The sequence below is a fragment of the Myiozetetes cayanensis genome, unplaced genomic scaffold (genome assembly GCF_022539395.1).
Source record: "Myiozetetes cayanensis isolate MyiCay16 unplaced genomic scaffold, myiCay2020 scf3, whole genome shotgun sequence".
Taxonomy (NCBI): Eukaryota; Metazoa; Chordata; class Aves; order Passeriformes; family Tyrannidae; genus Myiozetetes; species Myiozetetes cayanensis.
In genome coordinates, this window is record NW_026087521.1 from 64,416,220 (window position 1) to 64,436,680 (window position 20,461).

Below are 20,461 nucleotides of genomic sequence, written 5' to 3' on the forward strand. Positions count from 1 at the left end.
TTAGTACTGACAAAGATTAATACCTTTCTAATCACTGCCTGGTGCAAATTAACTGGATTTCTGCCACTCAGAATTTTAGCCAGAGGACAAATAAACTGGTGGGACTTCAAAACTGACAGCCTGATATGTGTCTGATGCTTTTCTGGATTCTGAAATCTGTTAAATTACAGGAAAAGAGGCTTTGAATACATGGTTGATCCAGATAATTTTTATGCAGCCATTTCAAATCAGTTGGCTGAAGAGCTCTCCAGGGCTTCGGTGAAAGTAGGTAATAAAACTTCAAAAATGGGGAAAATTTTTGAAAGCTGTAAGATAAATTTTTGAAATTCTAAACAGTGAGCAAAGACAGTAGCTAGATGTCAATTCCAGCCCACATAAAAGACTAGCCCAATTTTCACTGAAGAATGACAGCATACTTACCAACTAAAATCACAAGAAAGATGATTTCACTCGCTGATGTCTCACCTTAACCAGATTACTTCTGTGATTAATATGGGAAACTGTTAATTTTCATTTCCTCTGAAAGCATTGGTCACTCTGCACTACTGTGGCTGAATGCTGCCATGTAATGTAGACCACATTCAATCAGCATGGTCCATATTAATTGGATTGAATAGGAAACAGTTAATGGATGCTGAAATATTGGTCATCACTAAAGGAAAAAGTTTATAACAAGGCCTTCCACAGATCGGCTGAGACGCAAAGCGTTTAATGTGGGATTTATCAGTGATCTGAACTAAACTGCAGAATTCTGCAGGTAAATGTTGCAGGGAGTCAGATACCAATAAACTGGGTCACTAACATGCACCAAGCAGGGCTGGCAGCTAAACTGGTAATTCAATATATGTGAGCTTTACTAGATTTCAGTCCGAATCTGAAGAGGGTAAAGGTCATTTGCAGTCTGGTGCATAAACTGAAAGCTGGGCATCGAAAGCAAAATTGTTCAATAAAGGAAAAGAAACACAGCAACAGGATACCACAGAATTATATTTATGTTGTACATTTGTCTTCACATTGCAACATCCACATTGTTCATTTTGTGACAAGTATTTCTAACAATTTTGAATACATATTTACTGTATAATACATTTTACCAAGAGGCACTTCCAGTAATTCTGGCAAAAAGGAGCTTCATTATAGTGTCTAACTTACAAAACAGTAAAAATAAATAATGTTTATCTAAAAGATTTTTTTTCCTGTACAGAATCTATTTTGTACAAAACATTTATCAGCCATTAACTAAATCACTTAACAAATACTTGTGAAGAGAATATATTAAGTATTGCTACATGTATCGAGTGCAAGATACTAGTGAAAGGAAAAGAATTATTCTGTTTATGAAAATCACCTAAAAATACAAGGCCTTGTTCCTGAAGTGTTTAGAAAGGAGAAGCTTGGTTACAACAATATTGACAATATATAAATATAAATTAACGTATGTAGTACTTAGTGAAAAGAACACTGTGTTAAAAACTGGTGTGTACAAATCCTAAACAAGATGGCACTTTTCTGCATTGCCACTTTGGCTGGCAGTTATTTTTTAAAATATTGCTTCAAAAGAATTATAAAGGTACACAAAACCCCTTTTCAAATAGAGCCATATAAAATTATACTCCCCCCACCTTTTTCTCACCTTTTGAAGTGAAAAAAAAAAAAAGTCAAGGAGGGATTAAATTTGAAGTACATGGGTGATTCGTGGAAACTTTCTACTAGAACTGAGTCTGAATAAGTATCATCAAAATAATTTTGTCTGAGGTGCGGTGCCCAGGCCAGGAGTCAAACCTCACAAGATAGAATGTAAGGTGACCAAATTCCTCAGTGTTTCCCAAAGTAAAAGAACTTTGGCTGGCCCGTTGCCAAATTTTAAACTACAAAATTTGTATAGTTTAGACCTAAAATCTGGTGGGGGTCAAGCGCTTCAATTATATTGGCACACCCAAAATTTTCATTCAGAAAGGGTTTTAATCTTGTTAGGTTAATTTCTTGATTATTTTACCAAAATGGGATTTTGAATATTTTTTTTATCACATCTCCTACACACTTCATATTTTTACCCAAATGGTAAAACTGTATTGGAAAACAATTACTTTTTAAGGTATTTCTTCCACAACTGGAGGCAAAGTGTGTTTCTGTTGGAAAATGTCCTAGATGTTCTTTAATAAAAAGCACTAAAAAGAAAAAAAAAACTGCCACCCGTCAGTGAAAATGTTAATCTGTTAAACAAACATAACCTACAGAATGAATCATGGCTTTTTTAAAAGTGAACTTAAATTACTTTCCATCATGCAAACATCTTATATCGATTACTCAAGAAAAGAAAACTTAACTTTAGTAAAGTAATGACCAAATGTACGCTGACATGATTGAAATATTAAAAATATCATCAACACGACATAGCAGTTATTAACGTTGTCTTTGATCTTTTGGGATACCATCTGCAGTACTGTATCAAGGTTTACAAACACCTAAAAAAAAAAATCAACATTTTGCATTCAAATACAGATTTTCATTGTGTGTCAGGATCAGGCAGGAATTTTGCAAAGGAAAGACAGCTTTAACAGACGGCAGGCTTTCTACCTAAAGCAGTATGTACACACATGGCAGACCCCTGCTTGCTCTCTGATCAGATCACAGAGCCTTTTTGTTTCTTTTTTGTGAAAGCATGGGGGCAAAATGACTAGTGTCAGGGGAGAAAAAACCACCACCACCAAAACCCTCAAAACTCAATCTCCTTTAAATAAACCCTTAAAAGCAAAGAACAATTGCTGATTCACATTAACTGTTTCTAAGTGTTCGCTGTGGAAAAGGAAGACCAGTTGAAAAGTAGAGCATCCGAGCCTGAGGGCTGTCACTGTGAGCAAACCATGGCAAGGTGAGTATAGAGATGGGTTACATTTCTCTAAGGTATTTCTCCAGCTATTTTGACAACAACCCTCTGAAATTCAGCATTATTCTTTACCTGCCCCCAGTTCCTCCCCCCATGCTGGGCTGCCCCATTCCATCTGGGAACCCAGCCCAACATTGCAAGCAGAGCTCCCTCTGCAAGCCCAAGGAGAAGCCATCTAACACACACCTGCCTCACCAGGCCTGTGCACACTCTGTTTTGCTTATTTGATCTGATTACTATGGTTTTGAATCAGGAGTATTCAATCACAAAAGGACACATGGTCTGCAGCTGTGCCAAAGGCCTTTATACCTGCTCTTACGCTCCCACGCAGAAAACAGAATTATTTGGGTTTCCCCATCCAGTTTGCTGCTGGGATACATCCCTTCCCACACCTGCAGATTTCAGTGGTGCTCCTTGGTGCACACAGATCCCATATACCATCCATGGCAGAAGAAGTCTCATCTGCTGCCCCATTCCCACACCTTGGACATACTACAGGCAGGGCTCTGGAAGTAAGAAACAACTGGCACAGACCAGCCACCTGAAAAGCTCAAATGAAAGGAACATGCTCCTTTTCTTCCTCCCCTAGCATGAAGCAAAGTTTTCCTTAATGAGGGAGAATTAAACAACTTCAGTCAAAAATTCTTCTTGGTTTACCATTATCCTCGAGGTTGGTAGAACACAGCCAAGGCCAGTTGGCTTTACCCAAACTCATCACCTCCCAGAAGATGCAGTTTTACACGTACAAACACTCAGGGGAATCTTTGCATACACCACAAGTAACATGGGCAAGGTTTCAAACTGCACAATGCTTATCATTTCAGTTTTATCAAAGAAGTATTGTCATCTAGTTCAAGCTTTTGACCCCTTTTGTCACTGTGAAAAAAGACTCTCTGGAAATACACCTACTCTTCTGCCACCAGGCTCTGGAGGTTTGTATAGTCCTAAGAATTCAGGTGGGTGCTCATGGAGGCAGCATCGCCTACTGAGAAGGTGTGATGTATTTTTCACCAAAAGAACACCTGCCTGCCAGCAAAATCCCACTACTGGCCTCTGAACAAATCATAATTAGGATGTAAATGGTGGATAACTCACACTGCTCCCTCCAACAATAGGATTCAATAAGTACCACAGCAGGGGCTAAACCCTGCTTTGATATACCGCCAGAGGAATGTTGTTTTTCTAAAAGAAAGTGATGAAATTCAAAAAAAGATTGGTCATACTAAGTTGTTCTCAGAAGCACTGGTGCTATTTTGCTCTAATTTAAAACTTGACTCCAATAATCAGTATTTTTGCTAGTTCTTCCAGTGGTCGCCTAAGAGAGCTCTCATCTGATTTCAATTATTCCCCCATCTGTTCAAAACCCCTTGACACAATTTTTCTCCAGGAGCCCTGGACATTCTTATTTGTTGATTCATCTAAAAATATGAAAAAAATATTAAAAGACTCCCTCACTCTAGGTAATGGGAATAATTATATTCTCTTTAATGCTGCCACAATTTTGACTAATGCTGCAACATCAAACAGTAATTAAATCCCCAGAAAATCTATGGTTACATAATTTCAGGGGATTACATCTGATTTTGAAAGAAAAGAAAAATGAAGTTTGTTGCATAAAGTGTGTTTCATACTGGACTACAATTTCCTTTTCTCTTTTCCACAAAATGCCACTTTGACTTGCTTCTTATATGTGTACAACCCCCTCAGCTCGAGGACTAATTACACCAACCCCGTGCTGTCAGCTGAAGAATACTCAAGTTCTTAAGCCTTAAGCTTGAGACTGGAAAGAGCAAGCAACCCTTTGTGCCTGTCTCCCATCTGTGATGGTGTGTTCTCTGCTCTGGGCACTTGCCTTGATTTAATCTCTTGTCCATGAGGCCATGGGATGCTCAACAAATTCTTATACTCATTGTTAAATTTAAACCCTTCTTCCTCAAACATCGTACACTTCAATCATAGCAATACTCACAAAAGTGATAGCAAATATTGTATGCTGTTTTTATGAATTAAGAGGTTTTCCAACAGTCAAAACCCTCTTCTTCTGGGGAAAAAACAGCCATAGACTGTCATTGTTGTCCTCCACCCTCCTGGACACTGTCTGTCAGAGGGATCAGCCCTAGAACGAACCACAGTGCATCTGCATTGCCTCTCCCTCACTTGAACCACCTGCTGCAGCTGCCTGGGGTATTTGTTGGTCAAGCACCTTGTGTCTTCTTTGGATCACAGTCTCAGGTGGACCTGGGTTTGCTGGGCTGCCCAGGCTCACAATGACTGGCACATCTGGCCTTTGAAAGTCAGTGAGAGTGGACTAAAACTTGCAACCATCTTCATCAACAGCAAAGCCCTGACCCTGTGTCACACCACACAGACCAAGCAGGATAATTAAAATGACTTAGCACATGTATTTAGTTAACAACTGGGACCAACCACAAATCTTTTGCTGCACTGTACTTACGGCAAAATTTTCAAAAGCAGGGCAGGCACAGCACTGGGTGGGAATGCACCCAGACTGAGGCACAGTCTGGGCAGGTGTCATGGGCCCTAGCACTGACTGATGCTCAATTTGGCAAAAGCCTTTGCTTCTCCACACTGCATTCCACTTTCCAGGGCATTTCTGAAAAAAGATGGCACCAGAATTTCAGAAAAAAAATAAATTATATCTAAAAAGCGTACAGGAATTTACAACTTTCTAAAGAAAACAAAGGAACTTCACGTCCAGCATGGAATGCATAGAACGGGGGCTGGGAACTGAATTTGCCTAGATGCTAACTCTTACTTTTAGAAGCATATATTTGAACCTTCTCAGACTTAACTTCCTTTCCCAAATCAGACCATCAGGATCTTAAGAACTAACAGTAGAACACTAAAGGTAAAAGACCCAAATTCATCCACTCAAAAGGTATTGAGCAGTCGCAGTCTTGGATTTTAGATTGCTGATGATGCAGAGAGAAATTCACACACGATGTCAGGCTAAAAAATGATTAACAACTATCCTTACATTGATAATAAATGCATTCTCAAATTACACCTGCCCTGGGAACCATTTAATGGCAGAATGGGACCATCATTTGCTGTTGGAGCCAGCACCCTTCACAATGTGACAGGAGTTCCCCAGCCTTCTGTAAAGAATTTCAGTCACAGAGGAAGGCAATCCAAAATACTGCCAAGAGAACAGTAAAATACCTTTTCCCTACTTATTGCAACTAATTTCTAATGCATGGCTTGTAACATCATATCAAAGCTCATCTCTCTACTGAAGGAGGTGATGATTTTCAGAGATGGGTGTCAACATGTTCTGTAGATTAGCTAGAAACAAATCAACACCAGATTCTAGGATTAGAGCAGAAATAGTAAACTGTGGTTCTTTTGAACATTGTTCTAGAGACAGCATTTTTGGGTTCTTGGAAGCTAAAGTCTCAGACTCCTCCTAAAAGAAAAGGTAATTAAATAGTTTGGGCCTTTCACAGTCTACTTGCATGTTTTCCATCTGCAAGACAAGTGTAATGAGAGACATTATATTCCACAGTAAACAGCATATGGCTATCCAGGAAACTCTCATACAGGGACAAAAGTGTTTCTACGTGATTGCTTTGTGAGGGGCAGAGTGCCTTTGTCACTGCACTGGGAGCTGCCAGCACTGCAAAGAGCCTCCAATTTCAGGGAACAGCAAACTCCTCCTAGACTAGAAGAGAACAGGATCAGCCACCAAGTGACATAACAGTGGAGAAAACAAAATATCCAAGAGGAAATAACAATTTAATCTTTCTCCTCCTCTTTTTAAAGAACTGAAAACTATGTCTTTTTTTTTTGTTTGTTTCTTTAGGACTACACAAAGCAGAAAACCATAAGATCTAGCCTCAAAAAGGTTTCTGTAACTGCAGGTCAAAAGTTTTGCCTCCTTTGGACTAGAAAATATTAATAAAACCCCCTAAAATTGCCTGCTTTATTATCTACTAACCCAAATCAAAAAGAAAAAATAAAATTGTTTTTCACATTCTTGTGATAAAATCTGTTATTTTCTTTTTGTTAAATGTAAGACAACCTGGAAATTTTCGCATCATTGCCTGCCAGACATGCACTTCAAAGACTGAAAATCAAATTCATAAGAAGTGGACACCAGCAGAAATTAGATTTGATTAGTAACTATCACCTCATAACAAGTTAAACAATTGCAGCTACTTTACTAATACACTGGTATTCCTTCCATTTTGGATAAAATCAATGATCATTCTCATTTTAAGCCTGTCAGCAATTTTTTCACTCTAAAGACCTGAGTTAATCAGACTGTAGCCACAAACAGGCTTGGGTAGCAAAGGAGGATCAATTTCTGACAGCTGCATTGGCAATATAGAAAGAAAACTTTAATTAGAAGCTGACACTAATATTACTTAATGGCAACCAAAATCATGGCTAGAAAAATATAATGATTCCACTTCAGCACATTTTCAGGATATTTTTTCTTAGTTGAACCCTGTGTATGCCAGCTCAGAGGAATATGTGGAACTCCACTTACAGGATTTTGCCTCATTCTTGAACGCCTCTTTGTAATTTTACCAACTGGGCATGCATTAACACTTGCTGCAATATAATTTTTCCTTCTTCTAGCAAAGGCAATATAAAACCCAATATTAAGATCCAGTTGCAGTGATTATGTACTGAAAATCAAGAAAAAAGTGCTTGGAGATGTGACGTTTTAAAGCATCTCTTGAAGTTTAATTTTTAAAGGACAGAATGAGGCATAATAAATCCTTCCCATATGATAAGGTATGCATATCACTTGTACAAGAAAAACCCAAATAAAATTATCAACCAAAGTGACTAAAGAGGTGTGAAAACAGTGCAAGCTGGAACTGTTGGAGACTGGCTGAGGTCTTGGAGACATCCTTTTTTCTCTTGAGTGAATTCTGCTATGTCCTTTGCTTATTTAAAATAACAGTGCAATTTGCTTTTCTGATTCCATTGGAAAACACTTACTAAATAGTTCTGCTGATAAAATCATTCAGAACTGTGCTCTAGTCACTCTCCTGAAAGGCAAACGTCTCTACTGGTAAGAGTAAAATGGGATGATACTGGGCAAATGCAACCAGTAAAAACCCCAAATCCTGTTTTGAGTGAAAGTTCACTCTGACAGAAATGCAGAGCTAAAAGAAGCCCTGAAGTGATAAACACATATTGATTTGCTTTGATAGAGAATGTTTTCCAACATTTTTGGGGAGGTATAAATAGGATCATGAAATTTGGTGAATGTGTAACAATGGCAAAAAGTGATGAGTGTAATGTCAGAAATTTAATACAGAAAGGACTTCTACAAACTCTGCCTTTCACAAGCAATCCTCTTCTTAGTAAATGGCTGCAGGATCAAAGTATAAAAAGTATATATAGTCAAATAATTTTTGAGAGATACTGAGCTTTATGTATATAATTCTTTCTGTGGGAACAAGTCTCTAAATTGTGTGGTACTGGTTGGTGTGGCCAGCCCCAAGAGCATTAATATTTTGAAGCCTTGATTCTATAGACCACTGGCTTCCCATAAGGGTCTATAGAAATTATTCAAGACTTCGTGGGGTTTTGAAATGGCTACACTGTATAAAAATGTTTTTGTATTTATTTTTTAAAAAATTATCTTTACAAAACAACTTTTCCCTTTTTTTTCTTTTTCTTTTTTCTTTTTTTCTTAAAGATATCATTATCTACAGGAACCCATAAAAATTTTCCATATTTACATCTAGATAGCTAATCATTGACAAATATAATATCGTGAAATAAAATATTGAAAGTGAATATCCAACTTTTTAAATAGACATTTGGCTCACAGCATAAACAACAGAGAAAACAAATGAACAGAACAAACAAACAAAAAAAAGATCTGCTCTTCTTACAGGCCTGATCTTTTTCTTTCTCTAAAAAAAAAAAAAAGGAAAAAAAGGAAAAAAAAAGTATATTGGTGGGATCAAACATGCTGCTTCTAAGCAGAATGCCAGCAACAAACTGCTCCCAACCAGCACCTCACACTGAAAAACAGAGTTCTCTGAAGGTCATGTGAGTGGTTGCTGGGACACACGAGTGTCCAGTGGACGCAGGACTGGCACCTGTCCCCCATGCTGCTCTAATGCACTGCCCGCACTGCTCTGAGGAGGCCATGGCCCCCACACTCCCCTTCTTCTGCTCTCACAAGATACAGTTTAGCTTTGTTCTCAAGGGTTGGACTTGATGATCTCAGAGGTCCTGTCCAACCCGGCTGATTCTACGATTCTGTGATGTATTTGGTCATTGATGCACGGAGGCGTTAGGCTGTGGCAGGAGCTGACAGAGCACCTCTCGCTTCCAAGGACACGTCTGCTCTCTGTTCCCTCCTGCCCAAACACACGCACACGCTGCCCCACACAGCCATTCACACAGAGGGCCAGGTTCTCTCCAGGGGAACAGGGCAGTGTGTCACACAGTCCCCCAGGACCCCTTCGGAAAATGGCCTTCCTGGCACATCCCTTTCGCCAGCAGTGTGGGAAGCGCTGAGGAAGAGGAGGAGGAGGAGCCTGCACAGCCAGACAGGGCCAGGCTGACAACCTGGGCCAGCCTCTGCTCAAAGGTTGCTGCCTGCAGCTGGACTGGGACTTGGAGGCCTACGGGGAATGCAGAGCTCCTCAAAATGGGCTCCCTTCTCCCGGTGGGCACAAATTCTCTAAAATTCGGGCCTTCTGTTTGTTGTCATGTATTGGGACACGTGCTACAGCTAGTGTAGTAAGAACTCAAACTATGCTATATTTCCTTACATCCACTCACACTTGCAAACACCCCCTCACACACACATATGTGTTGGCAGGATATATCAGCATTCATATAAAGCTTTGGAACTTTTATCCCTCAGCATTAAGAGCAAAAGCTACTTAACTGGTACCTTACTGTTAACTGCAAATGTTCTTCAGAAGCAGCATTTCCTTAGGTAACTTTCTTCTGTAAATATCACAGTGACCATAATATATCACTAAATGTATTTTGCTGAAGTGTGCAGCCAATAACCCTGGCTATATATATATATATATATATATTTATATAACTCCACCCACCCCCAAATCTCTTTAAAGAAAGTCTGTAAAAGCCGGTGTTGCAGTGTGAAAGCTTCCTTGAGCATAGGAGTTTAAACAATGTACCTCACCATAAAAAGGAAAGAGAAACAAATTAAACAGCTGTAGGCGCATTATCCCATACTTCTACAGTGTTGTGTCTAAATGCTGTGCTGGCTTGAGAAAGAGTCTGTGCACAAGTCAATCTGTCTTAAAATACTGCTGTAAATATTGTCATTGGTTTGGTTCTACAGTTGTGTTCTCCTCTTCATCCTTCTTGGGCTTCCCTTCTCCTCCTCCTCTTCCCTGATGGCCTGGATTTGTTCTGAAGATTGGTGCAGCGGGGATTGCTCTGCACCTTGCTTCTCTGACCCAGCTAACCTCTCCTCATCCTCAATTACTTTCTTCCACATTTTATGGTTCTGAAGCAGGTGCTGAGTGATCTGACAGTAGATTTTCCTCCTCTTGAACTTCTTCTTTCCTGTAAAACACCAGGTGACATTAATGTACCAGTTTCTGTGAGGGAAGGAAAAGGGACTGAAGGTGTAGGAAGTAGATGGGGTGTACTATGACATATAGGAACTTGACCAACAGGATTTTAAAACCACAAATTTAAACAGTCTTAAAATTCAGAAAGCTACACCTCTCCAGACCTCTGGGAAAGTAAACTGGTTTCCTGGACAGTTTAAGCCCCAGCTTCATCCTATCCCAGGCTGCATGTTGCACCTGACTGTGCTGCTCACAGAGGCATCTAGTGCTTGAATGGTTATGCATAAAGCATGTTATGTTGTTAAGCTGTTTCTGCTAATTTTATATCAAGTGCTTAAAGACTCTGATCAGCCTCCTTCATAACACACATTATTAAATTCTGTGCCCTCCCCACATCCAATGGATCCCTGCTGATTGTCTGAGGGAAAATGTCTTGAATTGTTTTCTCCACATTTTACCTCTGAGCTGAGCTGTAGAAGGATAACAAATGAAGGGTTACTAATGAAGCATTAGTGGTCAAACCCATTTCTGTGTTCTGTTTTCAAAGTCAGAGATCTGCTGTTCTACCATTGCAGTGGAGGTGACCTTGAAGCTTTGGCAGCAATCTCACCACTGAAGAAGTATTCATATAGCCAAATACTATCAGGGAGCTCACTTGTCTTATTTTGAAGCATCAGTCCCCTGCTGTTAACCTATAAAGTGGTTTTTGTCACTGGTGGTTCTCATGGCTCCTGACACAGCTGCACTACAAGTGTTTTGCTGTCTGAAGGGTGTTTTGTTCTGTCAGTATAGTCTGTCCAACACAGATTGTTAACTCCTTAACAGTACAAAGCTTGAAAATTTTCCCTGGTCATTAACAGTGCCACTGGCAGTCACAGAACTGAAATAACAACCCCTCCAAAGACAACTGCTGATTTCTTTTTTAAAGAATGTGACGTAGAGGAATGTTTTGTACCAAATAAATTTGCGTGGATTAGTATTTGCAGGTTGCCTAAAGTATGTCTGTGTCAGGATCCAAAACGTTTAGCCCTTGAAGCTTTTGAACTGGAAACAAAGAGCTTTTCACTGAGCACAGACCAAATCCAACTCAATCCTTCATTAGAAAGCCCTTGGTTCCCTGTAGGAAACCTTCAGGTTTAGCACTAATAAGAAGCCCCTACCCTGCCAATGCTGCAAGCAGGACATTCTCTGCTGGGTTTCCTGGGTGACCCCACATCTTGTTGCTCTCTGCAGACACCAGTGAGCACTTGCTGTGGTGTTAAAATTTGTCTGAATCACTGAAGACCGAGACTGTTTAATTCTTATACTTGCATCAGACCTTCAGTGAAAGTACGCGCTCCTGTGCAGTAACAAATATTATTTCCAGCTACCTTAAGGTTTTATAACTCTTAAATTTACCTCAACAGCTTCAGTGAATTATCAGGACCTAGTTGAAGCGTTTTCTGCCACAATTGTATTTCTATCTGCCTGAAAGGCATTTCCACCAAGAAAAAGATCTTTACTAACACCTATACAACTCTTCATATCTATGCATCTGACATCTCAACCTTTTATTTTGTTTCACTGAGAAAGTTTAGACTCCAAAATTGTGTTGATTATTGATATAAATTTCTTATGACCTGTAAACCCCCTATATTGACACAAAATATGTTGTAGATTCCTGATTCAGATCCACAGTCACAGAAAATTCAGGGAACCTGAAGAAAACAGCATGATTGTAAAGATTAGCACCCCACATTTGGTAAGAAGGAAGAATTTGTTGGATATTTCACAACTTCTGATACATTCATTTTTAAAGTTTTGAAAACCGTAGCCTAAAAACACCAGGCTGACTAGTCAAGTTCTATAGCAGAGTAGAATGTGAAAAAGAAAACAGAAAAAAAATAGAAAGGAAAACAGAAAACAACTAAAAATGGCCTGTTTTCAATGGGACAACAGTTAATAAAGGTCAGTGCTTTTAACCTGAATAAAGCATTGTTGGACTCTGCTACTGGTGATACAGAAGATAAATATACAGAGATATGAGATGAAAGGAAACTGGGGATTTTAAAGGTAAGACAATCCAGTGGATATACGAGAACATCCTTCATCTTCCTTCTTAATACAGCAGTAAACATTTCAGGCTTTGGAGTCTGTGTTGGTTACCTATCACACACACTTTCCTCCTGGTAGGCAATTCCATAAAGGCCAATCTGCCACAAATATGTGGCTCTGCCTGCTATTACAGAACTGAGAGATCATAAGGTGCTAAAATCAGCCCATGTGTGTGTGTACTTAATGTTTGCTGTTCTCAACAACATTTTTTGTGTACGGGAACCTGTAAATCTAAAATACATGCAAATGTGTGTGTGAACAATAGCAAGGATTTCTTCAATACAAACTATATCTCTGGATCTTACTAGATATAAAAGGTTAATTCTGTACATCAGGAGACACAGGCTTTAGTTCCACATGTGACTTATTGCAATCATCAAATCTTTCTGCTTCTCAGTTTCCTCAGCAGAAAACAGGGATGATACTCAGGCATGGAGGGCATGAAAATGGGCGGGAAAGACCAGAAGAAGTGAGGTTGTTAAAAGAAAAAGCTCTTTATTGATATTTCACTAGCACACTTAAGGCTGGTGCTTCCTAGAAAGGGAGAGAGAGAAAGATGACCCAGAGGAAGGAAATAAAAGAACCGTAGTAGAAAATTCAGAGGTAGAAAGAACATGAAAGAAATAAAAAGGTAAAGCATGCAGCATTAAACTGATAAAAGAAATAGGTCTACAGTTGCAGTCTTTCTCTTAAAGATCACTTCCCATGAGTGCCTGGAAACTCCTTTCAAATTACAAAGCTTTCCTCTCAGTATGAAAAGTACTGGCACCGTATTCCTTCTGCAAGAGGGGGAGGAAACTATCAGCTTTAGTTACTGATCAGCCAGAAGGGCCAAGTGACGCAGCTCCCAGCACACAACACAGCCATGCTCAGAGCCAATTCTCTCGTCACTCTTCTCCACATATTACCTTGGAGAGGTTTGCATTCAAATACTTCCACTGTTAATAATTTTTTTACTGCACCAGCACCTCAGACCCTCATTTCACAGTGATTTATGGTAATGATGAGTGTTCTCCTTCAAAAGTCTACTCCATACCATCCTTTATTCAACTGAAATTGTTGCACTCTACTAAGCCAGTCCTGAAAGAGTCTAAAAAGCCCTCATGCAGAGATCGGTGATCCACCACCAGAAGCCACAACTGAAGGTAGAGATAAGTAATAGATATGAACTGCACCAGTCCTGAAACCATGAAGCAGCTCCCTTACCAACATAACTGCCTACATTCCAGCTTCTCCAAGGACAGCACAGACTCACTGTCACTCTGGAATGGCCCATGTTGAACCCAACCAGCTCACAGTCTCTGCTTAGTTATTTGGTCACAGTAGGGAACTCGTTCTGTTGAAAAATATAAGTGTGAACAACTTACTGGATTCAGCATTTTCACAACTTTCCATTTCTGCTACTTCTTCCTCTTCTTGCTCATCAGTGTCTCCTGATTCATCACTATCTTCTATCCACTTTCCTGGCATCAGCCCCGCTGAGTCATAGGAGTTACATAGTGGTCCCACAATGTGAGTGATGAACGATTCCTGGAGGTGTGCCAGCTGAGGAGCAGAGCGGTCCATGAAAGGACTGATTGGCAAGCCCAGGCTGGCCTCTTCATCACCCTGGAGATGGAAAATAGCAGTAACTTCTCTGAAGTAAATGAAACAAAACTGTGTCACAAAAAGGTAAAGCACATCAAACCAATTAAAAATGATGAGAGAAAAACAGTTAAAGTCCAATGCCACTTCCACAGCACGCCAGCATGGCATTGCTGCAGTGCCATCATGTCAAATGGCTAATCAAAGTTACAGCTCTTTGCTTATGACAGGACCCACTACTGATAGTGTGAATTGATCAAGGATGTTTTCGATCAAGAATGAATTGCCGACTGTGCAGAATGTTACCCATTGCCCTTGCCCTGTACTTTACATTGTGAGTGTAAAAATTTGAAAATTTTTATTTTATTTCTTTCTTCACATAATTTAAAAAAAAAATCCCTTCTGATTTTGGGATTTTTAGTTCCCAGTAACCTCGTAGTCAGCCACTTGTTTACACAGAACAAGACTGAACTTCTCCAAGCAAAGGCTATCTCACTGAGCTAGTTTTCATACTAATAGAGATTTGGGTTTTGGGTCATAAGTATTAATTTCCTGGGACTATTAGAATGCTCCCTACGAAAGCAAGGATCGCTCAAAGCAATAAATGAAGTTTTTGCTAGCTTTTCTTGGACAGAAAGGGTAGAGGGAAGGTAGAGAAAGACTTTTTTCTTTCTCCTCTCATAATGTAAAATAAAGCAAAACTTTATTGCAGAACCTAATCTGATATACTCACTTCCCTATCACAGCAAAGCTTCTGGTGACATCACTGAGTTTTCAGCTGAGTAGACATGACAAGACCAGATGTCATCTCCCCAAGAAAAATCTAATTTACCTAATCAAGCTTGATATATAAATTAATGCTTTAATACAACACAGAGTTCTATATTTGAGAATATAGTTTAGAATTTGGAGATACATTTTCAGTTTCCATCACTTTACAGATTGCCCATATTTATCTCCTTGTAAATTAAATTTTCCAAAAGTCATGGACATTGTATCTGGTCAACACTGCGTCTGTATCTGTATTTAGTGAAGGCCTAAGAACGAGAGCTACATTTTGGAGCACTGTACAGCAAATGGCTCATTTCCTTGTGTTTTGTTTTTTGCTTTTTTAATAATCCACCCCTAAATGTTATGTTCAATCATTAGACACAAAATACTACTGTTGACAAAACACTGAAACATGCCATCCATTCTTGAAATAGCAAACAAATTAAGAAGAGGTGGCAGCTCGCTCTTCTTTACAGCAACATAGCTGAGATTTCCTGTTTGTGAGCTGCCAGTAGTGGGAAGAAAGCTGACTGTTGAAATGTTTACATGTTCTTTTTCCATATTCTCTTAAAACACGATTTATTATGCGAAAAGTCTTGCAGTGTGTTTTTTGCTTCTATTTAATATGTCTAACCTGTCTTCAAATATGTATGCTGAGCATGTGAAGGGGAGAGAAGGAAACCTCCTGTAACAATATGACACTGGATTTTGGATATTTTCATACAACACATTTTTAATAGAGTTTTATTTATATGGGAGTGAAATTCTTCAAAGGTATTGGAATTTAGTAAAAGAAAGATATTTTATGATTTTCACAGCATAGGTTGAATTTACATATGTATGCTTTTCGATAATAATTCCATGGAAATTCAAAGTTTCCATAACATTCTCCCTTTTAGAAATGAGAATATGAAGACTTTTTTCCCTTCTCAGAAAAAAAATCTGATGGTCAAAAGCATGGTGAACGTGGTTGGATACACCTCTCGTAGCATATCACATGAAAGAAAAACAGATTTTAACCTAGGTTAGAAGGAATTGAGAACCTAATTTATCCTTAATGACAAAAGTAAGCCCTGAAAAGAAAATGTCCTGAGTCCCATTTCTGAATGATGGAAAATAACCCAGATTCCTAATGTGGAACAGATAATATGGTATCTTCCCACACATGTAATCCTCCCAAGCTTAATTCACTATCCAACACTTGGACAATATTAATGTATTGGAACAGTTACTTCCCTCTGACACTATTTACGTTGGACCAAAGGAAAGTCATATCATTATTTCTGATTAACAGGTTTTGTCAGTCACCCACATAAGCTACGATCATCACCAGAATTGTGAAGTACAATTCATTTGGACAGTTGTAACGAAAAAGAAAAACATTTGCTGAAAGAAAATTTGGGAGATGAAGGTTGTTTTGGGACACACTCCCTTTCTTAAAAAAAGAAAAAAGAAAAGAAAAAATGGAACCAACTCTATTTGTAATACATGTAAGGTTCATTGTTCATATTTTTGTTTTTTTTTTTTCCTCAGGAGGTCTCCAATAAATGAAGGAGCTTCAGGTCAATGTCTGAATTTTGTCCCTTTTCCTACTTCTTTGCATACTCCAGTAGACAGCAGTAAATCCTGGGTTTTTTTTCCAACCTGTAAGTGCAGGAAATTTAAAGGACGCTGAAAAGGTTTTAAAAGGGATTAGTCTGTGACTTCAAGTTACTGCACAGCCTCCCCAAGAAGTCTGTGGGATGTCTGGTTCAGCGATTTTGCCTGTTTGCTTCATCTGGAAAAGACAGGACGTGGAGTTTAATCTAACTAGCCCATTCAAAATATGTTCCCACTCAGGAAACAGAGGAATAGTGTGGGAACAGCCCTGACCCTTGCGCTCAGCAGGGCTAAATAGGTTATAATGAGAAAAGGTTCAATTAAGGGCTCCCTTACACCTAGAAAGAGAGGACCAGTGCCTGGCTGTACTCCCAGGTCTTTGTAAATCAATCTGTGGGCTGTTCTCCTTCCTTGAGCTACCATCAGCAGAGCCTTGCATAATTAGTGCAGTTGTACTGACAAACCTTCTGGAAGCTGGAAGTGTTGTCTTGAAAAAAAGCACGAGTCAGGATCAATATGTAGTGAGTTTGTGATAAACTGAAAGTCAGTGTGAGACACCTGGAGTGACTGCAGAGAGAGCCATGAGAATCAGCTGATATCTTGAAAGGACTTAGAGGGAAGGATGAGAAGATAGTCTGCATGAAAGAACACTGGAAGGGAGACATGATGACTGGGGAAAAAAAAAAAAAAGAGGAATGGAACACTTGTTCATCATTACCACTGTATGGATACACTTAAATAGGAAAGCCTGTAAAGGGCATCATCAGAAGTCTCTGAGAACACATCAGAAGCTTCAGGGACAAATGGACTTTTACTGGTCCAGCAAAAGGATGGATTAATGTAACTCTAGCCACCCTCCTGTCCCCTATTCTCTGTGATTTGTACTCATCACCAGCCCTATCACGCTCCAGGGCTGTTTAACAGCAGACATGCAACCAACAGATACCACTTTGGACACGCATTTATTTACCTGTTCATAAAACTCGTTGACGATGCCTTCTGTCCACTGCAGATGCAAATCCTTGCATTTTGCAGGCCCGTTTATGTCAGCCAGCTTGATGCACATTTGGCAAACCAGCAAGCGGTCGTTCTCGTTAGTCCAGTCAATTCCAACATCATCGTTCACCTAGTGGACAGAACAAAGAAAACCATGACAGCAATCCTGGGCAAAAGGATGCATCCACAGAGGAAGTTCAGCCCTGGGATACTGCACAATATATTTGGCTTTTGAACAAAATCAGAAGTATAAGCAGGTGAGAAGACCCCAGGCTGAAATTAACCATTAGTTGTAGAGTAATATGTAAAAAAAAAAAAAAAAAAGTGAAAATGTAAGAGCATTGAGATGAATAATGGAAAATCAGTATTTAGCAAATTATGCACCTGTTAGAAAGCATTTGCTAGGACAACAAAAAAATGCAATCTTTCCATGACATTTTCCAAGAAGTTAATATCTAATTGGTGTACAAAGATAAATTACCATCAAATGTTATGCTGATTTAACTGCAGCGTGAAAATGCATGTAACAAGCTTATTTCCCTAGTTAATCCAGTATGGTTGAAATTATTTCCTACCTTTTTCCTTCTCTCAATTTTTTCCATACCTCTCACGATAAAATCAAAGCATCACAGGAAATTAGGTTGGAAGGCACCTCTGGAGATACTCTAGTCCAACCCCCCAGTTCAAGGCAGGCCCAGCTAGAGCAAGCTGCTCAGCATCATATCCAATTTAATTCTGAATATCTTCAAGAAGGAAAACTCCACAACTTCTCTGGGCAACCTCTTCCAATGTACAATCCCCATCAGAGGAAACATGTATTTTCTTAAGTGGGAATTCTTGTATTCCAGCTTGTGCCCATCGTCTCTTGTCCTGTCACCAAATACTGCTGAGAAGAGCCTGGCCCCATTGGCTTTACTCTCCCTATCAGGTAATTACACACATGGCTGCATCCCATCAGGTGCCATGGACTTGACTATGTCCAGTTTGTTTAAGTGCTTCCTACCCCATGTCATTCATTTAGGATAAGTCTTCTCCAGTCCAGAATTTCTCTCACACCCCAGGGACCTGGAATTCACAAAGCCAGGTCTTAACCACATGGACTGAGCCTGCAAAGGCATTGAGCACTTCAGCCTTTTACATTTTCAAAAGGTCTGCAATACAACTTTCACTGCCATTAGCCACACTTTCCCATCTCAGCCATTATTCCTAGAGTATCTCCTAGTGTGGTAGGGGCTAACTTCTACTGTCCACTTAATTTCCGAAGCTCAACTCCCTCCTTGAAACACAAACTCTAATTGTCAAGCTTGCAATAGTTGAAAATGGATAGAAAGTTGTTGTGCTGTGACTGGATGAAACTTCCACATCCTCTGTCAGCAGGTCCCCTGCCCCACAGAGCAGTGAGTCCACACGATGAGGGCTTTGCTTTTGGTGTACATGGTCCAATATAATTGAATTCAGAGAGCAGCGAGTGTTCCAAGGCATCAGTATCATCGAAGTGTCAGACAGTGAGCTTCCTTCACTATTTCATGGTGCTTTCCAGACTGCACGTTTTCCAGTGTGAGAATGATTACATTGCACAGGTTTACACTGACTTTGGTACAGAAGTGTCACTCTGACCGCAGACTCAACATACTAAAGTACAGTTCAGCAATCCAATCAATAATGTGTGACCATTCAGAGTGAATTTTGTCAGTTACAGCACCTTTACCCCATATACGAGCATATCACTGCTCTGAGTCCATGTTGGTACAAAAGAGTTTTTTTGCCAACCAAACATAAATAGTATCTTTTTAAGGCAGTGATTACTGCTGGAAAACCAGACTCAGCCACCAGCACTGGTTAATATGTGCACCTTCTCTTCCACTTTTAGTCCATGCATGCCCATTCAAGTAATAAGGAGGTTAATAAATGTCCTTTCAAATCTACAGTGAGCTGGCATGATGTGGCTGTTCTATTTATCTGCAGTCTCAGGCATCACCTTGGTTGATTACAACAGTGGTTACACCTAGTGTTGTGCAGACTGATTGATTTAAGACAAGTTTATTTTTCAATATCTACAGTTTACACCTAGTACTTTGGTCAAGCTTGTCCTCTTCCACAGTTAAGACATTTAATCTTTGTGACAAAACCACAGTAATCACTGGTTTAGCCTGTCTTTTTTCATTCCTTACTCATGTTCACAGAAGTGATGGTTTTTGGCCCAAGCTGCCAAATTCAAAGGATGTATTCAGATAGCCTAAATTCCTTTATTGTCATTGTAACCCCGGCAGACAATATTTTATATTTTATTCAATACTTTATTAGGAAATCAGGATAATGAAAATGATCCCAGAGTTCAAAATTAAGACCTAAAGCACCCCCCTGGCATTACTGGATGTTTTGGGAAATGACTAGCAGGGGTGCAGAAGGAGCTCAGACTTTTACAGATCCAGAGATCAGTTCTCTGTCTAACCTGGACCATAATTTAAGGCCTTTCTTTACAGCTTCTTAAAGCCTAACAAAGAGAGAGATGTTACAGGGAAATAGAAAAGAAAACCAGTTGTACATCTGGAGGCTTCAAAGTTTCTGCATACCGGTCCATCCTAAGTAATAACACAAGAAAATATTTTATCTGTGTCACCAGATCAGGTAGCAGGTCCTAGTCCTGGATAAGAAACCCAGTGTTCTTGGTGTGTTTCTCACAAGGAACAAGAGGGCAGTACCAGCTCCAAAGGCAGGTATCTAGTTAACATGCCAACAGCTTTGATGGGTGATGGAGTTTACTAAAGTAACTTGACAGGAGGTGGTTTCCAATAAGTTAGGTTGAAACTCTGAATCAATTTTAAGAAAGGTTTCTCCCAGGGTTGTGATTTTATACTCACTGAATGGAGTGTGGAGGAAAAGAACTTTTGTGACCTTTCTCTGGGGTTTACCCATTTGAAACAAAGTAGGAAAGAAAGATCATGCTTCCCTGCATTTGAAATTAGAATTTCCCAGTTGT

General features: G+C 39.5%; 1 protein-coding gene across 1 annotated transcript in view; it reads right to left on the reverse strand.

The window, feature by feature from the left end:
• Positions 1-967: 967 nt before the first annotated feature.
• Positions 968-20,461, reverse strand: part of PDE3A (phosphodiesterase 3A) — a 239,963-nt gene continuing 220,469 nt past the window's right edge. The window contains 4 exon segments of the mRNA XM_050325324.1: positions 968-10,238; positions 10,241-10,429; positions 13,899-14,139; positions 17,456-17,611. Of these exon segments, the coding sequence (XP_050181281.1) occupies positions 10,183-10,238; positions 10,241-10,429; positions 13,899-14,139; positions 17,456-17,611 (642 nt within the window). The 3' untranslated portion in view covers positions 968-10,182.